At 34.5% G+C, this 23004-nt stretch overlaps 1 protein-coding gene across 7 annotated transcripts; it reads right to left on the reverse strand.

The window, feature by feature from the left end:
- Positions 1–513: 513 nt before the first annotated feature.
- On the reverse strand, positions 514–20977 carry LOC119077882 (protein roadkill). Of its 7 annotated transcripts, none has more exons than XM_037185242.1 (8): positions 20362–20977; positions 12242–12386; positions 6520–6641; positions 6287–6448; positions 5918–6213; positions 5675–5853; positions 5457–5599; positions 514–3906 (listed from the first exon to the last, which is right to left on the reverse strand). In XM_037185242.1, exons 2-8 carry the CDS (start codon positions 12317–12319, stop codon positions 3762–3764), a joined length of 1125 nt encoding a protein of 374 aa, XP_037041137.1. In that variant the 5' UTR covers positions 12320–12386; positions 20362–20977; the 3' UTR covers positions 514–3761. The 7 variants fall into 7 exon arrangements, with proteins under 7 accessions (XP_037041137.1, XP_037041138.1, XP_037041136.1 ...); XM_037185243.1 differs by having other exon boundaries at positions 20284–20971; XM_037185241.1 differs by lacking the exon at positions 20362–20977 and adding an exon at positions 20116–20139.
- Between the last annotated feature and the right edge of the window lie 2027 nt (positions 20978–23004).

Below are 23004 nucleotides of genomic sequence, written 5' to 3' on the forward strand. Positions count from 1 at the left end.
ATTGATGGTCACTCAAATTGTCTTTGAATTTTTCATTTGCGAAGATTTTGCAGTACAGTATGTGTATACAGAGATCGAATTGAAACAAATCGAACTAACAATCACTCTTGGTGCTGAATTCAGTCGTTGTACTGAAAATTCGACAACATGTATCGACGACTTCTTGAAGAAACGGTGAATTCCTGACGAAATGACGAGTAGTCGACGTTTCTTCAGAAAGTCGTCAAATTTTCGCTGCAAAGATTCAGTTTTCGACCCCAGATTCATACCAGCTTATCAATTGGTCCAGATGAATCCAGTGAACCACTCCAAGTAAAAGCTATCGTAACAGACGCATGATACATCAATGATCATAGGCTAACTTACTTCCCGAGAGTGAGTGTCTACAAATTGATCAAAACAGTCGCATTATTGTTTTAATAACATTTACTCCTTTATTTCTCATTAAATGTTTTGTTTTTGTTTTTCATCTTAAATTATTTGTCCACAATTATTTTAGGGTTTCTATTCATAATTATTATTACTTTTATAACTTAAAAAAATCAACAGGAAAAAGTATGTAGACGACGATCTTGTCAGCTAATAGTTGACCCGCATGAAATTCTTTCTTGTTGATAATAGCCGAATATATTAGGAAGTAGCGTCGAGTCGAGATTATTAACGGTGTGTTGTTCGATTGTTGTATAAGTCTCAAAATGGTGTTGTCGACGTCATCGAAACGATTATTCTTGTTAATGACGAAAGCAAGGTTGGGTCTTGCGCTACTCAATATCTCGTTAAATGGGGACGAAAATTTATATGACATTCAAGGACAAAGTTGTTCCCTAGAAATCAAGGAACAATTTATTCTGAGACGATCTAGCACAGAATTTCAGATCTTTGAGTGGCGCTCGATTCTTCTACCTCGTAAACGATTTTTTCGAGACGACGTCTTGAAACAAGATGTTCTTTGAGGTCTAATGAACAAGTTCACCTATGAATGTAACATGAAATTTTCACTCCAAATAACCGAATTTTGCCAAAGAAGTACGAGTGCACAAAGTAGTGCGGCCAACCATGAACGATAGTAAACAAACAACCGACGAAAAATATGGAAACTGATATGCCACCGGGCATTGCAGCTGATATTTAGAGCATTTGATGACAAGTGTGGATAATTTCTTATTTCTAGGCTTTGAGTATACATATTGTTCAAAACTCCTTAGCGAAGAGAAGTTTTGCTGTTCACCACATATTTAAAGAGTCTAGTGAAAAACTCTTTCAACAAGAAGAAGAACATCGGTTGAATGTTTTAGTCGAATTAAAAACGAATATTGGATTGTTCACTTCCACTGAAGAAACCATCTCTAGTGATGAATATAAAATGAAAAGAAAATTTAATCGGAAACACAATAATCATGAGAAATGGCTCTGCAGATTTAATAAAAGAGCGAAATTTTCTCCTTTTCTGTTTTTGTTTAAATCTAAATGGCGTTGCTATTGGAAATGACAGACACAAATGATGTTCATTAAATAAACTGACACAGAAAGAAACAAAGTGCGGAAGCAACCAATTGTAAAAAAATTAACTGAAATTACCAGATCTGAATAGTCGCTAGGGTGGGTCGAATTTTACATTTAAATATTTTATGCCTGACCCGCTTGCATTCAGGATGGTCCAGAGAATCATTTTTTCGGAAGAAACATTTTTTTTCATTTTGAAATTTCAGCATGAATTTGCTTCAGCTGATCCAGAAAAACAATCAAAACTCTTACTGCATCTTTATACGGTTGTATCACTACCGCGCGCGTGCGTTTGGCAGCCTCAACCGTATAAAAAGTTCTGATTGAATATGTAGAAAAACAGCTGAAGCTTTATGCTGAAAATTCACTGCCTCTGACTGTACGTATCGCTCAATGATTTCCCTGACATGCGTGAGGTGTAGCATTACTATATTGACTAGAGTCAATAGCTGAATAATGTAGCTTTAAACTGACGGTAGCATGTTGGAGGTCGAGGTCTCCATTCGGACAGTGTATGTCAGTTTGTCAGTGAGTTTTGACCATGAATGTTCGTAAAATAATTTCGACTTTTGGATCCAGTCGGCAAATCATGACATCTAAAGGATGTCTGTGCTATGCCGGAAAATGTACAACCATCACAATTTTTAAGCGACTTCTTGTTTCCTTCGTCCCGCTCGTTCTACATTGTTACATGTTAATACGATTCGCGTTGACATTCGGGCTTACTGTTTTTCTATGAGCACGTGTAGGGCGCGACAACTGGTTTAACATACCCAGCATACAAGTGTGTAATTTATTGATGGAAGTGTGGAACTTACAGAAACAATCGAGCTAACCGAATTGAGTTCAGTATAATCTCATAGAGAATCTTAGGCAGGTAAGTTTCTTGAAATTGCTCTAACCTGTTACAGAAGGCAAGCATAATGACCAGTATTATTATCGGGTCCATTACTATCATCGATCAAAGGATTTTTAATGGATTGATTTCAATTTGAAATTTTCAAATCTAGTACTTTAATTTTTTTAACATGCATTTAGCTACACAAAGGACGATATTACCCAGAGCTTGTCATTATTTTTCTCGTCGTTATCGATAACAGATGAATAGGCGCGAGTGACATGTCAAAAATACTCGACTGATTCCGAATCGCTCTACGACACTGGAAATCAAAATTGTTCTTGAGGCAAGGGAAAAATATATAAAAAACAGTTTCTTCCGTAAAAGATTCTCTGGACCATCCTGAATGCAAGCGGCGATCAGGCGCATTTTGAAATAAAATAAAATGTAAAATTCGACCCACCCTAAGCGTTTACTGTGTTTTGTGTTACCGTTTTGAGCCTCGGTATCAGATTAAAGTCATTTCTTTTGTTGCGGTTCGAGACAACCTTTTTGTGTGGAATGGTTTTCCGACAGTTTATGTGTTTCACATAAAAAAAACGAAACAACAACACCCAATTTTGACCAGTTAAATATTTTCGTGCGGGTCGAATTATCACTTTTCACTTGTTTGAAATTAAATTCTTTTTTTTTTTTTTGTTTTGTTTACATTTCATTATTGGATTTTCACATTAATAATCTTTGTGTTTTTTTTATTATTTTTTGCTTTTTAGAAATATATGAACACACGTTTACATAATCGATAAATGAAAAATACATAAGTTTTACACGAGAATTTATAAAAGAAATGAAATAATTTTTGTTTAATTCAATTCTTATGTTTCAATTTTCTTCTTGGGTTTCTTTTTCTTATTTTTCTTTATTTTTCTTATTTTAAGTTTGTTTTACGAAGTAAGCATCACACGCTGACTAATTGATAGTTTTAGGTTCGAAAATCAAAAGTTGAAATGAAATGAAATTTACAGAACAAAAATTTTGATAGGCGATAATAGAACGATTATGGTGTACTGTACTTGTTTTGAGACCGAAAATGTCGGTCCTTCATCAAACTTCTACACAGACAGACACACAATTTACAAATTAATAAAATCCTACAACAACATTTCATGTTGGAGAGCCGTTTGTTTAAGTTTCGTTTTCCATTTCTTTATTAAAATAAATCAACCGAAACTAACGAAGCTCTAGTATCATCATTTAGTCCGAAATTTGCAGAAACAATTGGTAAATTATTGATTATTAATGTATTTGTGTTATTAATGTTATTGTTTAAATTATTATTTAGATTGGAACAGCCCATTGATGGCGGTGGTGGTCGCACGGGCAACGGCAACATCACGTTTGATAATGTTAAAAATTTGTTTCAGCTTATTTTGACGCGCTTGCGCGGTGGTCCAATTGGTGGGGTTTGTTGTGTCGCTAGGGCACGAAATGCCTCAGCTATGAGATGCGGATGACTGGCGATCATGTTTTTCCAACCAGCGGTGTCCATAACATCAGTAGGATGACTGGAAAAAGGAAACAAAAAAAACGTTATTGGCATGTGTACCGCCAAGAGCCTAATGAACAAGGGTATGGACATCGAATTAAATGTTTTAGGTTTTCACGCAATAATGACGTCACATTTATCAGTGTTGTCAGTAAATTTAACCCATCGATAACTCAAAATGCAAAATGGCATTCTATTCAGTCAAATGTTTGTCGTACCTTCTAGTTAGGAGGAAAGTTTAAGAAGTTTTTCCTGGAGTAATGAACTCCTCACACTTACGAGATCGGTAGTAAGACGAATAGCTGACGCCATTACGAACCTTTGAAAGCCTCGTTGAAAGCTTAACGATCTCGCAGATTTCGCACCGTTTGGAAATTTGAATTACAAGATGAGGGAGGATGCACCATCATCATATGGCAAATTCCTTAAAGAATTCTTATCAGAAGCAGGGAAATTTCCCAGAAAGAAGTAGTAAGGTCAGAGAGTATGGACCAAGGGTTCTTTGATCTGGGTTCCTACATTTCAATTGAGAATGCTGACAAAAGGAGTTGAAAATCTTACCTGTAGCAGGTAACTTTGTCTCCAGGTAATCTACAATAGTTGCCACAGATGTAGCACCTAGTACAAAAAATACAACTGTGACAGATAATATACGTTAATTGGAGACAAATTCACATGTAATCACAATCTTTTTTGATGTAGGGTAACTTCGTCTCCAGGTAATCTACAATAGCTCCATTACTTGAAGACAAAGTTACCTGCTACAGGTAAGGTTTCACCTTTCACCCCCTCTTTCATCAGTGATGCCTCACAAAAACTCTAATCTAACGGGTAAACTTTATAAAATGAATATTTGTCGAGTTATTAATGTTTTAAATTTAGTAGTAGCACCGAAAAATGTAAACGTATTGCATGACACTGAAGTCGTAGAATGGGAAGTGTTTTCTTACAGGCTCTGTGCTATGTGGTGCGATTTTGTCGATTGAATTCAGGTTGTCAGAAACTGGTAAGACAAAATTTTTATAGAACTAATGCATCACAAATATCAGTACCTCAGAATGGTGTACACTTAGTTGAGGAAAAGCGATACTAACAGTATACAGAAGAGCAAGCAAATCTTTACCCATTTTCCATCAAATGGAGAGAACTGAGTGCATCAGGCCAATTACAAAAATCTGGAAAATTAAGTTCATGGATCAATGTCCGACCTTCTTGAAGGGGATTAGGTAACTGGGTATCTCACATCCCAACAGAGCCTATTTTAAGAGAATTAAATGCCCTAAAATTCGTTCGCTTTTTTAGACATTTTTTTACTTGTTCGCGTCTCAAAATCTGTGGATTTTCAAAATCTAGAAATTTTCGGAAATTTCGGAAATTTAATTTCCTTAAAATAGGCCCTGCATCCCAGTCTTAATAATACGATTTTACCTATAGAAATTCTTCAGAAAATTTTAAGATAACGGCAAAACTTCTCCGCGAATTCAATTTCGAAATTTTAGAATTTCACCATTAAAATGATTGACAGGGCGTAAGAGGTTCTGCAGTTTAAAAAATATATCAAAAACTTACGTGTTGATGAATTCAATTGTTTGTGCTTTCAATTGATCTGCACTGTGGAGATCAGCTAGGATTAATGTGTCAGCAGCCGTTTCCACCGATAAGTTAACACAGAGCGCTTCTTCACACATCACTTTTAATTTTTCTAAAGCATACTGCAAAATGAGCAAGAACAGACATTGAATGCAATGACCGCTAATTAAAGTAACTTGAATCAATTGCTTCCATACCTTATCGGCGGCTGCTAGCAGATCGTCGGCCATTTTCTCCAGGTTTGGTGCTTTTCCTGTATAAATAAATCGCAGCATTTCCTTCAAGACTTCATGGTCGACATCGACTATGGCTACTCTATTCTGTTTCCGCTCTTCCATTTCGTGCTCGAACATTGCAGCAAAGACAGGACTTCGAGCTGCAAAGATGGTAAAATTATGAATTGATTTCTCGTTTATTCAACGAAGTCTGAAAACCATCACCTGCTAAAATAGCTTTGTGTGCTTGATATTCTCGGCCGTCAACCGCCAATGTTATATCACTAAATCGTTCATTATCAAATAAATTTCCTAAGTCCTCTGATAATTTACATTCAGGAACTTTGAATTGTACAATATTACTTTGTCCGGATATATTAACACTATCAGCTACAACACTAACTTCACAAAATATTGTTAATTTGTCTTCAGGCAATAAGCCATTCGCTTCATCCAAAAGAAAGTCTCGTCGAATGAATTTCTTGAAGCCCCAATCCTTTCCTTGCACAAAGCGATATGCTCTGATGAAAAATAAGAAACTTTATCAGTTGTCCGTCCGGATCATTATACTGTTTGTGTGTAAGCACAATATACCTTTGTGATTCCATTGCTTTGGTTTCTTCTCGTTTTGCATTTAAAATTGAGAATTTGAATTTAGCTCTAACTTCTGATTTATTACACGACACTAGGAGAAGATATAACGACAGGTAGTCTTTGCTTTCTTCGTCAAGACCTTTTGGATTAACACGCAAACACCTGAAAAATGAGAAAGCAAATGTTATATTCAATTCGTTCTATGTCGACCGATTGTTATGCATTTCACTGACCATTTCAATTTATCATTAGCACCAGCTGAAAATGTTGATGATTTTAATACTTCTCCCATTTCTTCGCGACAAAAACTGAAATTGTTTATCGTCCACATGTAACTGAATTTAACAACTTTGACCTGGAAATTAAAAGAGAAGCAAATGTTCAAAAATAAATTCGAAATAGAGATGTGTGCAGTCTCCACCCACAGGATATGAAATAAAATCACGCAGCGAGAGATATATAACTCTCCCTAGTTACAACTGTAAAAATCAACCCTCACATCATAGAACAGGGTAAGCTACATAATATGTGTACAATGTGCATATTATACAGAGATGTTTACTGTGTACTGTGCCCTTGTTAAATCTTCACGTAAAAAAAACATTTTACAGTTTTTGGAACGTCTTTGAGACAAACAAAAATTGGCAAGGTAGACATTTAACCATTTATGACCTTTGCAACAACAGGACAATTATCTGAATAAAACATTTTAATGAACATTTACCGTGTGTCAACATTATGTTTTACAATAATAGCTAACGCATACTACCGACTCGTTCTCTTCATCATCAAACTGCTATAGCACACGCACAAGACAGTTTAATATCGATGGCATAGGTGTAAGCAAATATTTATTGGTTTCATTTCTTTCACATATATATTCGGTACATGCGTGAATGTACAAAAAAATTGATTGAATTCGATGATTTTCGTAGAAAAATACATTTATTGTGCACAGTATAGTAGAGGAATTGCGTCACAACCATACACTGACATTATAACTCTTTTATTTTGTGGTCGAAATGGAGAGTGAACAATTTTTATTTATTTCGATGATATTTCCTCGACCCTATTCACACTGCTCCACTTTCAGTTAAACCAAAAATTTACTGACTACGCTGTTCACAATGATGCTCTTTCGAAAACAGAAATATTCATTGTGTTACACGCTTGATACGCTTTAACATTTCACAATATACCACACACCAGAAAACCAAGAAAGAAATAAAAAGTAAATAAAGAAAAAGATTCGTTACAATTTCATATTCAAATCGGCAATGTAGCCGTGTAGTGTGTTGGTTCGTTGAAGAGTAAAAAAAAAATAATAATGAAAAGGAACAGAAGAAACCCTTTTTAATCGTACTTTACTGTCAAATATAAAAATTAACTCACACAGTATGCATGGACATGATGTTCGAAAGGACAAACAGTCGACAAGGCAACGGTGCACATTAGTGTACAACCCCGTAAACCTTTTAATGGCAAAGGGTTCCCTTTGAAGACGTGCAAAAGCCGTTCGCAAATAGAGGCACGATTTCGAGTTACATGTTGTCGGTAACAATAGATGGTAACATGCTTTACATGCGAAAAGAAAGTTTTCAGGTACACGAATACGTTGACGGTACGCAGTATTTATGAGATGTTTGATCTTAGGTTAAATGAGTACTGTAAGACACTTCACTTCACGTAACTAAGGACTTGAAACTTTCGTTTAGTGGAACTAATTTTATCATACTAATCAGCTTGCAACAACATCTCCGGGTTTACTTCCTCCGTTTTATAAATTGGAAAAAATGATGCATGCGCAAAAATGTAACGGATTTTTGCGTCATTCAATGTAACAATTTGGACGTTACTTACAACACGGTGTAGCTGAACTAATTTTAAATTTAAACATCTTCAACGGAACATGTTACAGGCACGGCCATCGAGCCATTTCTGAGAACGATAGTCAGTCGTTTTTGATGTTTGCATTAATGAAAGAGAATAATACCTTTACACTGTATGCTCGCAACTGTAAGCTGTGTGGTCTGTAAATGATTCCCAAAGTTTAAGTGTATTTGGTTCCTTCAGTCCCTATAGATCCGTTTGTACTCATAAGCTTGCTGGAGTGTGAAAAAGCAATCCCTGCAAACATCACAAGACTACTTTAACGGCGGCACTCAGACACGGCTCGATTGTAGTACCTGTAACATAGGCCGTTGAACAGTACTCTACTCCCACAACTCACCTCTGAAAAAACCGGGATGGAAGTCGATGGAAGCATTTAAATTTAGTTCAGCCCCGCCGTGGCAGGTAAACGAATTATTATATTGAAGGCCTGATTTGAAGCTATTCTCGAGTATAGTCTACAGGTATGGTATACACACAGTATTGATGATACACCTACCTTGAATTATATTTTATTTTCCTTTTAGAGTTTTCAATGTATTAAATTGTGCCTTACAATTCGTACAATCTGCACTCATGAACTAACATCCATCTACGCTCCTAATTATGCAGTTGACTTCAAAACCTGCTGTACGCATCATCAAATAACGAAGTTTCTTATTTACGTCCTTGGAATTTTCCTTCTGACTGGATTGATGCATACAAACATAAGTAAAGAGTTACGATGTAAATAAACGACGATATACCCATAATATGGATAGTTTGTAGGAATATTAAATTGAATAAGCAAGCTGAAGGGAGATGTTGCCATTTTTGCAAATCAAATCTATAGAAGAAAAGGCATTGAGATTGCAGCGAAAGAGGGCAAAAAGGTGTACTTGAGACTAAATTAATTAAAACGATAAATGCTCTCTGCAATTCAATTTTAAGTCTATAAAACTGAACGGATAATAAACGGGTCAATGCTGTGCGGTACTTGAATCGACGGAAAAAAAAACGTTTTAAACAATTTTTCGTTACTTTCAATGTCCGCAACAACATTAAAAGTAAATTTAACGAAAAAAGAAATATTTCAAAACAAATTCGGAAAATTATAATTAAATAAAATTCCGCAGCTCGAGGTGCTTGAGCACTTAGGAAATTCACTTACTTGAGTGGCATATTTTGTAGCAATAAAAAGGGATTCGTGCACATCATTAAAAACCTTTGAATTTCTTAAGATGCTGTTGACTCGATTCCCTTCATCGTTATACAGTTACCTAAGACTCGACAATCGACATTCGTTTCGTTTGACATGTTATCCAATTACCGAAAGAAATTCTTCCGAAAACTTGCCAACATTTAAGATAAATTTGATTCGTCTATCGCCGACAGAATCGAGAAAGTGATTAAATGGAAAGTAAAAGTAAATTTTCTAAAATTGGTGAAAATATAACTAAATACAGAAATCAGCAAAATCATTTACAAATCTGAAGGCATTGTTGTTCACAAATTACATCCGAATTTGGGTAACACAGAGAGAGAAGGGAACGCAAGACCTTTATGTGTGGCTGGGCGTACATTAAAATGTTAATTATTTCTAATACAAAAAAAGAAAAAAACAAAAATGAAACGAACGCACGACCGTTCGGTTGACTAAGACAACGACACTATCATTCCCACTAAACGCTCAGTCCATATTTCAATATATGTAAGAAAACTGGTTGTATCGTTGTTGCATAGATTCGGCGTCATGGTATAATAAATAAAGTTTTATCTCAATAAAAGAAAACAAATCTCAATTTCCCTTCACGATTTATTGTACGTGTACATACCAAGTAAGTAAAAGCAAACGAAACAGCCAACGTAAGATTACAATTATAAAATGAAATACAATAATATATGAATTAGCCGAAAACATCACAATAAAAACAAGGTAATGAGAAAATGAAAAATTTAGAAAGTCTCGAATTTGAGCGCTGGTGATGTGTTGATATACATATAGAGAGAGAGAGATGGATTTTATATGTACAGTCGACTGGCATAATAAAAGTGGAAAAAAAAAAGAAATTATGATTTTGAAATGTAACATAGGCCCGCAATATGTATGATGAAGAAATGCTTGCATAAGACAACACATACGCCATTTATATACCTTACAATAGGAGATAATGTGTCCGAAGATGTTCACAACTTTGTTGCAATTAATTTTGTACAGAAAAAAAAGAGTTTTTTTTTCTTTCATATTTATTCCATTTACTTTTCCGTTTTGATTCAATCCGGCCGTATACCAGTCGTTTTTCAATAAATATATATCGCAATTTTTCTTATTTAAACGAGGCGAAGAAGGAGGACATAAAAGTTAATACGTTTTCACCCGAACATGATTTTACCTTGGGCCAGTTATGAAGAATAACATAATCAAAAGGATATGTAAATTATGGCTTGAATCGAATGTAATATGGTCGGAAAAGCATATTATTCGGCATATCGAATTATATATATATATATCAAGAACATTCTCTGTGTGCGACTGTGTACATTTATTCACTTATTTATATAAATGCCGTGTGTCTTCTCGTTATACATATATACACAATCGGATCGAATTTTAGCCAGACAGAATAATGTGACTTCTGCAAGTAAAAGTAAAGCGAACCAATGTGAGCGAAAACATGACGTTCGTCTATACAACACATATATACGTATTTTAAAAAAAACGTAGCATGTTACATACACACAATATTGAGTTGTGTATAATATGTCTCATTTAATTGGAGATATGATGGCCATATACACAATGCCATATGAACTATAATATATGTGTACCGTACCTGCTGTTCAAGCACCAATTGGTTTAAATTCTAGTGTAAACTTGAACTCCGATCAATTCTATTTCATAGGTTCAACGATGGACAACGACTCAAGGCAAAGAATGTATAATATTAAAATACAACCTTACGAACGAGGAAAATATTTTGAAAAAAAGTGACTACGTCAACTGTGAAAATGTGCTCAGACGATTGGTTTACTGTACAATGATGTCCAATTCGTGTGCACAACACAGTCGAATTAGCATAATTTTTCAATCAGACTGTGTTGTCATTTCATGAGCTCCTGGAAATGGTTGTTATAATTCAACAGAGTCTACGATTCTCTTTTACAGTCAAATGTAAAATTGATCATTAGATAGTCAGAACTGTACATCGTTTCCGTGTTTCAGCAGGGCCTATTTTAGAGAATTTTAATTTTGAAAAATTTGGCAAATTCGGAATAATTCGCAAGAACAACTCCGAAACACAATTTTGAATTTCTTTTTCCGAATTTTTTCCGAATTATTCAGAACTTTCCCGTATCAAAATAAGCCCAGTGTTCAGCATATATTCTCTCCCTGTCTTATGCTACGTTTTAATAAAAAATAATAATTTTGAAGTGTACTTCAGACAAATTAACGCCCAGCCATGTTATCATAACTGACGACAGACCCTCCTTCCGGTTTCTTAAAACCATATAAGTATGATCATTGAACGAACAACATTGCTCCGTCACTTATACAACCGCATAACATTGTAAGATATCAACAATATATATATTCAACATAGCCATACGAAGACGATTTCTTTGCCTCGAATATCATGTATCATGGGAGACTCTAACACATATATTTACACATTATAACCGATCACGTTATCCATTCGATATCGGGAGTCTAGCAGTGTAATGCTGTTGGAAAGTGAATAACAATATGAAAGGCTTCTTGTTGAGAGGAGAAAAAAAAAGCATTATGGCACTCTGGGCCGTGTATAGATATTGTACACTTTCTATTTCTGTTTCAGTTATTGGAGGTAAGACTACCAGAAATTGGAAACTCTTATATCTCGATCCATGCTCATTGCCTTTAAAAATTAATTGAAATGATTGCCCACAAAAAAAAATTGTTTTTTTTTTGTGAGAGACGATTGAAATCACACATTTCCCTAGCAGGCAATCACTACCGGAAATGTCATTCAACACAAATCTAACATGACCAAAATCTATCCGATCGAATAGGGATCGACAATGTACACTTTTCCCACCAATGCTCACCTGGGTATAACACCAATTTTCCGCAACGGGCGTATTCACTTCGGGTAATGGTGGCGAAGGTACTCTGCTCACTGCCATGGTACCACTGGACGAGTGTAGATTGGATGTGACACGTTGTGTTTGTCCTGCAGGACAATCCGGCAACCTGAAATGGTCCAACAGAAAAAACCAACAATTAATTCCACCATTCAGCCACAAAACACGTTTGATTTGATAATAATAAATAAATGAAAAATGTGTGGCTAAAGAATCACCCGTACCAATTCGTAAACACATTCATCACGCTTAACATTTGCCGTGATAATCACAAAACGTGGAAACCATTGCTCACTTTAGCTCGAATACTACTAAAAACAACTCAAATTAACATTCATATCAACGCGAATCCATATGATGTTCGCTTAGATTCTACACTGTATTGGTCGGTATAACAAAAAAAAAATTGTTTTTCGAACGTATATATATCGGAAAAAATGTGTTTAATCTTCGACTAATTTTTCCTGTATCGTTTCTCGACAACATTCAACAAAATGTACGATAAAAATATTATGACTAATGCAGTCCCGACAACCCAAAAATGTGCAAACATTAAGCCCAATAAATGTAGTCAGCTGGATACATTTAAATAATAAGAAGACGAAGAACAAAAAATTGTCATCGCAAAATATTCTTTTTGTAGAGAATATTATATTCACGATATTATGTTCCTAAGAAAATCTCGTTGTGCTGACGTAATCACCACTTACTTATCATCCGAAAAATAAAATATTTTTTTTTTTTTGTTCAATTAAAAGTGTCCTTCAAACAGAAGGTCGCCATGTTGTTCGTTGAACACACGAAAATTATCATCATCATAAAAATTGTATTTATAGATAACATCTACTTGGAGCGTATAGCACAATATTTTTTTTTTAAATGAAAATAACCTATAACAACCCTGGACAGTTCGAATTATAGTACATTAGCTACACAATATACGTATAGCATGGAAAATGATGAAAAAATACCTTCGAATGGAATCCGTATATAAATAAGTCAGAATAAGAGTTCCATTGGATTTTATTGAATGATTGAACTGATCGAAAATACAGTACTTAGCATCACCGTACTGCTAAACAACAATTAATTCCATAAAAAGTAGGTGAAGCCCCGGTTTTTCCGTTTGTTCGGGACTGGCAGATTTTTAACTCACATTTTCCCGACAAAATCGTTTTGAATTGAACCAACTAAAAACAAACACGCGCAAATTGAAGTTATTCTTTTTTTTCTCTCGTTTATTAAATTATGTGCTTGGTTCATTTCCCATTTTATCGAATGACTGGTTGGTTGGCCTGTGATAGTATTAAAATATCAGTCGAGTTGAGGTATATATGGCAGTATATCGTACAGTAAAAAACTGTAAACCGTTGACGGTCGTCGAACAACATTACTATGTCGGTATGCGAAATTTCTGTTTATTGTTTAGGGTAATTACCCGAACACTTTTCAAAATAATTATTAATTAATTCTCTCTCTCTGTGTTTCGTAAAATATTGTCTATGCTTGTTTGTGTAGGACATGGAATCCTCGATACCAATACCAATATACATGTGATAGATAGGTAGCTGATCAATATCAACTGAACCGAAACCTTGAAATACATTTTTTTCTTTAATTATCATTATCTCACTTAATTTTTAATGTTATCACGAGGCGTATGCATTATCTCGTTTGAATTATTTGATGGATTAGAGGAAAGAATTAGGTGAGACGTTTTCGATTTAATTTTTTTTTCTTCAAAATAACCGTTTTTAGAGAACGAAATTAGTGTGTTGAGCAAGCTAGGATATTAGAATTGAGACTTAGAATTAGCCGACTGTTCTGTTCTTTTAGCAAAATCAAATCAATCAAAAACGACCTACCATAGCACTGCGTTGGACCTACTCAAATCGGTCGGAAATTTATTGATTCCCAGTGTCCCTATTTTCAATCATCGGAGATAAATCTCCGTGGAAATTGACGTCACTTTTGTACAAAAAATGACGTCATCAAATTGACGCACTTTACTTATGGATGTGTCTCCAGATATATGAAACGTACAAGGTCGTGAGGGGTGTCATTAGAAAGGTAATTGCATGTTCTTTCGGGGCAGACAGGGTTTGATTGGTTTAAAGTTCATTCACTCTAAGATATGAGCAGTTGAAAAAATGGGAAATAATTTGACTATTTCGATGAATTTCTAGCTGTTCCTCTCTCCGAAACGGAAAAAAATCAAACTCCTTTCAGCAATAGTTGTTGCGGAAAAATTTTTTTTTGATCGAATCTTTCCTGTGAGCAAACTTATTCGAGTAGAGGAACTGTGTCACAAGTTTACACTTCAAAGGTACTCGCATTCATCATGACACTAACCATACCAATGCATGTTTGATGTGATTGCAAAACTGTAGAGATCGTTTGTGAATAGTCAAGTTTCTGATCATTTTATTAAACTGCTCTTATCTCAGTCTGGTTGCATTTAAAACCCAGGAAGACTCTATTTGCCCCGAAACAACATACATTTACCCGCACACGACCCTTTACGTTTCATGTACCTGGAGAAATTTCTTCCATAAGAAAAGTGTATGTTTTTTCGGTTTTAGATCACCCCCACTAGCCACAAAAGCATTGAGGATTTTTTTTGAAAGAGACTTTGGCCTCTAGGGAACAATACGTTATGTAAGATTATGGACTGAAACCTTTAGGTTGAGTGTTTGGTTATTCCGAAAGAAAAGCTGTGCCGCTTAGAGAATCAGTTGGATAAGGGGTCAATTAATTAGGGAACGAAAACACACGATAGGTAGCGCGGAGTTGTAACAATTGCAATGACTTCCGCCACGAATTAACTCAACTCTTCTTAAGATGCGTCTAGTTGTTTTAAACATGATTGAATGTTAGTGTGGTGACAAGTAAGTTGAGTCGATACAACCCAGGCTATAGTGATAACTGCTCAGTGCTCAGAAAATGATACCAACCAGGATTGAAAAATAAAAGTGAAGTTTGGTTGTAATTAAAAATCGTACAATTGAAGAAATTGGATCTCTACCTGAAGCAGATACCATTATCAATCAAATCGGCTTACCCGCCTGATACAACAAGAAAATTTTTCAATTAATTTTATAAATTATTATAGCCAATAAAAAGCTATAATCGACTTAATGCTTATTAGAAGTTCTGTCATTATCTCGAACATTTTCATTATTCTTTACCGTTGAGCCGAGTGGTTAATTTATTGCTACATTCATTTTCGTGTTTTAATTATGTGTTCGTAGATAATCCCATTTTGTTCTCAATAACATAATTGAGTAAACAAACAGCACTAGAAATCTGCGATTCTAATCATACGTTACACTGTCACACCACGTAATGTTTTTGTCATTTTTTTTTTCTCGGATACTCGACTCTAAAATTATATTCCAATCAAGACTCTTGATTCAAGAGACCCGAATTGTGAATTTAGTGAGAGAAGGCACGGTCTTTCAACACGATAATGAATTATAAAAAATTAAAAAAAAAAAAACGAATGTAGGCAAACGGTCGGTGTTACGAAGACCCAGATTAAAATGTTGCCTATTTTGAAATTGTGTGATTAAACTGGTGCGTATAATAAGCACGTCATGTAATTTATTGATAAACATCTTTTCGTTAATTGATAATGAGAACTTAAAATTGCATAATTCTGAAATTGTAACAAAGTGATAAATGAAAATCGGAAAATGTATTCGTTTGACGGAACTAAATCGTTAGAACAGCCTTACAAGCTGTAAGTTACAGCCTGTCGAAATTAGAATCGTTTGAGTTAGTTTGACCAGCTTTGTCGAATTTCAAACTTTTCGAATGATTTGATAACTTTTCTAACTTTGAAGAGCCAGTGAAACGGTCAGAAACCAGAGCATAAGGAATTTCACTCTACAAAATTCATAGAAATTCATAAAAATTCCTAAATTTGTTAATGTTTTCTGGTGTCACCATACAAAAAAAAATGTTTATTTTGTGTCCACAAACAATATTCAATCAACAGATTCCAACAGAAACACACATAGTTTTTTACAATATTTCGAAAAGCGCCACTGCGCCCTTCTACCCTTCGAACAAAAATTGCTTGTTATGACCCAAAAAAAGAAGAAAATACGAAGAGAAATCAGAGCTTCAAATTTTTTTTTATTAAATTTGGTTCAGGCACACATTTGTGTTCGTTATTGAAGTTTAGGATGAATTCTGAAACTATCGGATTTTAAGGAATTTTAGGATGAGTGGCAGCCCTGTAAAATCGGTAGACTTCATAGAGAATAGAAAACTATTTAAGAGCACAACTCCACTGCAATAAGATGAAGCGACACGGTCAAATAAAAGGTATTTACAATACCGATCGACTAAAAAAAGTTTATGGAAATCGGGTGACCGACTCGTGAGTTAGAGCCGTTGGTGTGAACCACGTACTGTGCGGCAAGCAGTTTTTGCTTGTAGGTCGGCCAAATTTGTACCGATTTCGACTACTTTCACTTTACTAGATAGGTATTGACCGTACCAATCAGGAGAAAAAAAGTTCATAAAATTTGGTTGACCGGAGCGTGAGCTAGGTCTCTTGGAGTGAGCTCTTATCCGGCTACTCGGCCGTACAGTGAACGTGTCAATATCTCGAGTGAATTTTGACCGAATTTCATGAATTTTTTTTTTGTTTGAAAGGTATTTATGAATGCGTCAGTGCTATTTCCAGTCTTCTAACAAAATGGCTGCCAGCGGCCATATTGGATTTTACTTAAATTGAAATATCTTGGGAAAAATGGTTCTTAGTGAGTTTCTGTTAACATAGCATATAATAGCGAATGCGAATAACTTTTCAGTAGAGAAGAGAATGAAGCAAGAAACATAAAGAGTTTCGCATTAAAGGCTTTTGATACGAATAGGTGTTTCGTACGGGTCGGCGTTAGCTATGTTTTTATTGATATTAGTAGAGGGTAGCCTTGTGATTAAGAATCACATAATATTAAAATCGAGTGTACGGCAAAATTTTGAGGTAGACGAATGTTTCTTTCGTTTGAAACCTAGGTCAATGTTTTTTGCTCTTAATTTTGTATTGCTGAGTTAGCCTAGAGTCTCACCTTTCCAACGATACCAAACATGCCTTGTTTCAACATGGCCATGTAACTTTCATACGGACTTTAGGGCTACCTAAAGTATAAAATAATGGACCAAAAAGACTAAAAAAAATTAATTCAATAAGTGACAAATAAGGTTTTAAGTGATATTTAAACGGAATGATGGTTGTCTTCAAACGTGCAGATGTGGGGTTGCAAAAATATATCCAAGGCTACCGAGAAATTTTCTGAGGAAAATTTCGGTTCCCGGGAATTCGAATGATGGCTAACCGAACAATTGCATCCCCGAACAGATAATAGTTTCTACGAAACAAAATCAAATTTTCTGCCTGAATGTGGTTAAACGTTTTGGAAAATTAACTATTTAAAAGTCTCCAGGGTGTTCAAAGCTCTACAGTAATGGACGATATGTAACTCTTAAAAACGAAAGCAATTTTACAATTTACAACGAAACGAAGCGAATAAATTAATCCAAATTGAAGACAAAGAGATTACAATTCGTTTCCCTGACCAATATTTTTTTTTTTGCAAACGTCGATTCTGTGTAAGTTACAAAGTCAAACACAGTATACAGTTGAACACTGGTATAATAGTAAAGCTCTTTCGCTTTTACTCTATCGCTGATTCGTATTTCACTGTTTCGGATACGTGTCGCTATATAGAGTATTATAACCTCCTTCTGCTTCAGCGAATCTGGCAGAAAAGAAAAAACTTTGTATCGAGCTTTGTGTAATAAAAAAAAAATGGTTCGAAAATAGTATGTTGTGTTACAAGTATTGTAATGTTGATTTTTTCAGCACTAGACCCAAGTTTTCCTTACGAGCGGAGCGAGTAAGGAAAATTGGGTCGTGTGCTGAAAAAATCTCATTACAATACGTGTAACACATCATGCTTTGTGCCAACCGAGAATTGAAATAGACAAGAGCACAAAAAATCATAATTTTCATTGTAAACAATATCACTCTTCAAATTTGATCGATCACATTGCTTTGCATTTTCTTAAACGAATGCTGTAACAACTCATACAAATTCCATATCAACACTACTTTGAGTGTTGTAATATCACATCAAACGGGTGCTGAATTAAGTCACTTTACAACACTTAAATGAGTGCTGAAAAGAGGCGTATTTCAATTCTCGGTGGCACAAAATCATGTAGCAAACCGATAAGGGTAAATTTATGGTTTGAGCAAAACGATTCATTCATTTCGAAACTACATGAAAAAACGATTCAAGTCTTACGACAACTCTTCGTCTAACACATTTAATTCATTAAAACCAAAATCCATATGACTTTCACCAAGTTTTTATGGATTATTCACGATACATCGATATGGACTTGTTGCATTTACACAATTTTTTTTTTCTTCTCTCTGTTCGTTTCACTTATTTACCAACTCTCAAAAATGGTTAAGATCGTTAAGATTCGCGACATTTTACATTTTACATGGAGCTTGTAGTATTATATAAAACTGAGCAGACGTTTTGCAAACGATAAACTATTTAACGACCAAAAAAAACCAACAACATTTTCAATAACTTATTATTTCCGTAAACGCTAAACTTCTAAGTCAGCTGGTAATACTCGTCGCATATGACATTGAACATTACAATTCATGAAAACTATAAATTAACTATTTCTGAAAAATTACCGAACTAAATCACTTGTAAACGTAAAATCCCGTAACATTTTCGGCATAAAAAAATATATATTTCAGAACTTATAACGACGAAAAGGTTAACGTGGTTTCAGCTTGATATGATTTCGTCGTCGTTGTAAAAAAAAATCCAAATTGATCAAAAAGGAAAGGTTTCAAGGCAGCGCAGCCATTGCATCTTTCGATACCTTTACAGAGCACAATTATTTTAAGTGATTTGATTTGGGTGTTTGTCCAAAATGAAAAAGGCGTTTGTTTATTCCAATTTAATCACATACATCAATAACAGGCACATAGTCCACACACAAAAGTAATATTTTTATATTGCATTGATATATGAATAAGTATATGTAGGTCAACCAATATATTATGCTCTCATTATGTAGATTTTTTTTTGTGGGCAAGCACTAATAATTTTTACAATTGGTGTCACTCTTTGTTTTTATTAGCTTGATTTCATTACGTAATTTTATTACTAAATGAAGCTAAAATAGGTTTTACGTAGCGAGTCTCTCTCGCTATATATAAATTTTAAATATTTGTGTCTCACTCTCTCTCTCTCACTCTCTATCTATCAACCTACAACATTCAATTTGATGTAATTAATGAGACTTAGATATTATTTAGACGAGAAAAAAAAAACATTTTGAAAATTTTATTAGTAAAAAATAATAATTAAATTATCACTTAAGCACAGAAAACATTGTTTACCTATTCACAAGAATCATTCTGGAAGGTAGATTAATCACATGTTTGTAAAGTTCGTTCAATCTCACAAAATCAATGTTGTATTCCGTGTTGTAAGTTAACGTATTAAATGCCACAATATAACTAAATACATCTGAACAGTCAGAAGTTAAGGAAGTTAGTATTGTTTTTAAAATTTTGTGACCAGACGAAAGAGAAAGTTCATCGTAGGTATACATATGAAAAAACACATATATATGAAATGAGAATGGTTTTATCCACACCACTACACATCAACCATGTAAAAAGTTTTTATTATTTTGAAGAAATAAAATATCAAAAGGAAAAAGAAAGAAAATGGTCAATAACTGAAATATGCCATTTTTATTGTAGGGGAAAACATATAAAATCTCACACTTTTTCTGAGCACATGGTTTATTTAGCTCCACAATTTTAAGTCGAAACCGCAAATGATTTTCATCGAAAAATTAACCATTTCAATAAAACCGAGACTATTGTAATAGATCACTCACAACGTAGCAACAGTAAAATTGGCATTGGCATATATTTAGATGAAACTTACCAAAGACCTTAGAAATAAGAGACTGGCTGTGTATTATACAAAAGTATATAATGTAAACGAATTGAGTAAATTATTTACCTTTCACAGTTTGTGTGCTTATCGGAGCTTTTTTTTTCTTGATTTAGTGTCTCACATATAAAACAGGAAGTCTCAAAATCAGTTTTTTAAAGTCGAGCAGAGACGAAATGTGGCAGCTATTTAGGTAGTCTACCATATATTGAACATGTAGAAATAGAGTCTTTTAAACAATCCCTATGACAAATCATAGAGTGAAAGCTTCACTTCAAAATTGATGTCAATGTTTATTGGTAATTGCTGGGTACTTTTTCGACACTTTTTTTATTGTTGAAACTTAGTTTTCATTGTAAAAAAAATGGGATTTAATTAATTTCGTTTATTGTCTTTTACCAACACGGAGAACCGCACCATTTTTTAGAATTTGCGCACAACAATTTCTGTCATTATGGAAAACTTTTTGCCGAGAAAACACATCCGTTCTTCGTTCACTGGGGCCTCTGTGCAACCGATTCACCTTAATTAGTTAACTTTACTTTATTTGATTTACGTAATTTGAAGAAATGAGAATTTATTTTTTGATGAAATTTAGTTCTTTTTTCTAACTTTTTTGACACTTTTTACATACTCACACACGAAAAAAAATCTCAAGACTTATCGACAATGCAGTTTTTAACCAATGACAACCGACAACGATGGTGTGCAGAGAATGAAGACGACAGAAAAGAGCTGTCTTTATTACGAAGCCAAGCGATAGGCAATCTCGGCTTTTTTTTTATAACAAACTTAAAAATGTAATCAAAATAATTAAAATTGAATATAAGAGTTGTGCTATTTTTGGTTATTTATGACATCGAGTGCAAAGTACTTTATCGCACACGGTGTGTCTGTATTGTGCGCTATATACACGACGTACATAAGAGTAAACAAATTTACCATTCAATATTCCGAAGGTACAATAGTAGATTATGTTGGATGCTGCGAAAGTAATTCATTACACAAGGACACAATTTTGTGATAGGAGCAAACTCAAGAGTAAGTTTTTGAGCAACAAGTTTCGGTAACTGTTTTCGAGACAAGTGTAGAGTTTGCATATCCGAGCCGAAGGCGAGGTATGCAACTACTCTTGTCGAGAAAACAGTTACCGAAGCTTGTTGCTCAAAAACTTACTCGTGAGTTTGCGAGTTCTACAAAATTGTGTCCGAGAGCAATGAATTACGTTGCAGCATCCAACCCCCAACGTATTCTGGTTTATTGCCTTCTCATGCGAAAATTGACTATTACACGGCTGTTCCGCGAATTTCGTATGTTCGAACTCAAAGAAACAACTTTCCTTCATATAATGACTTGATCGAATTTTCTTTATTAATTTATTTCTGATATCAATAGTTAAATTTTGCAGTGATTATTCAATCACTCAATAATCATATAACTATGAATGTTTAGAAAAAAAAAAAAAAATGAAAAGTTCATCAACACCAAAAAACACCACATATAAAAAAGATTGCAATGGCTCACACTTCGCTAAAAGGATATTTTATTTGAAATCAATCATATCATCACTGGACAAATTCAATACTGTCAGTCAGTTGATGTTAGTTTTTTTTACGTCACGTCGTTGTAGAATTTAGTGAATTTAGTTTCAATTTTTAGTGTCGTTAAAAACGTAACGTAAAAATTGATTTACGTATCGATTGAGTAGGCTGAAAGAGGTACGTATTAAGTTTTGTATGCTTGCTAAGAGGACCGAAAGTAAAGCTGTCAATTCGCGGGGCGAAAGCTTTCGCTTTCGCCCCTTGAATTGACATTTCTATTACTAATACTAATACTATTTTATGCCAAATACTGCGAAAGTTTGTATTTTCGGTCCTCAAATGGTGACCGAAAGTAAAAAAATTCAGGCCTTGGGCCGAAAGTAAATGTCACTGTCATCATTTTACTTTTGCCCCGTGGGCTTGCGTATTTGCGGGCCGAAAGTAAATGTCACTGTCATCATTTTACTTTCGGTCCTCATATGTCTCGAAAACACATGGTCACTTGATTGAAAGTACGCATTGAGTGTAGTGTTGTGTTGACGATAGCCAAATGTTTTGTGAGCAAGTGAATGTATGTTTACAGTAATTTCATTTGTTAAATTGTTTTTATTTTTATACCAGGGTGTGATTGCCGCCCTTGCCTGCGGCGCGGGCTGCAAACTTCACACGTTTGAATTTTTTTACTTTCGCCTCTTGTTATGCAAAATACTATTTAATTTCAGTTTTGATATTTATCTTAGTGAAACTTGGTGAAATGATTGAATTGGTCAAATGATTTTACTTCCTTGAATCGCTTCAAGAAACATCGCGAATGATTTTTGTTGGTGTGTGTTCTGTGAAATATTTTTTTTGGTTCAAATGTTGATTTCAAAAATGTCTGACGTTCCAAAATCATTTCTTAAATTCATAAATAAATATTTTTGTGGTGAAATGTTTGTTTTTCAATTTCCACTAAGAAACCCAACCACCAATGAATTAAAAATTATAATTTTTCAGTAACAGTTCTTTACTCGACGTAATGTGATATCACCGAAAATGTTCATATCTCGGTTTACTAGGTGCAAAACGAAAACAACGCGAAAACTTTCATTACTTGAAAGAACTGTCAAAGTCAAAGGAACCCAAAATGTGTCCTAGTGTAATAGATCATTTTCGCAAGGGGTATACAGCC

The sequence above is a fragment of the Bradysia coprophila genome, unplaced genomic scaffold (assembly GCF_014529535.1).
Source record: "Bradysia coprophila strain Holo2 unplaced genomic scaffold, BU_Bcop_v1 contig_24, whole genome shotgun sequence".
In the NCBI taxonomy this organism is placed as follows: domain Eukaryota; kingdom Metazoa; phylum Arthropoda; class Insecta; order Diptera; family Sciaridae; genus Bradysia; species Bradysia coprophila.

Coding starts and splice junctions, on each gene's coding strand:
- LOC119077882 (XM_037185240.1), bottom strand. CDS start 12,533: ATGTTAAGCGTGATGAATGTGTTTACGAATTG. Junction 6,214..6,286: donor AAAGCAATGGAATCACAAAG/GTATATTGTGCT, acceptor ATTTTTCATCAG/AGCATATCGCTTTGTGCAAG. Junction 5,854..5,917: donor ACACAAAGCTATTTTAGCAG/GTGATGGTTTTC, acceptor CCATCTTTGCAG/CTCGAAGTCCTGTCTTTGCT.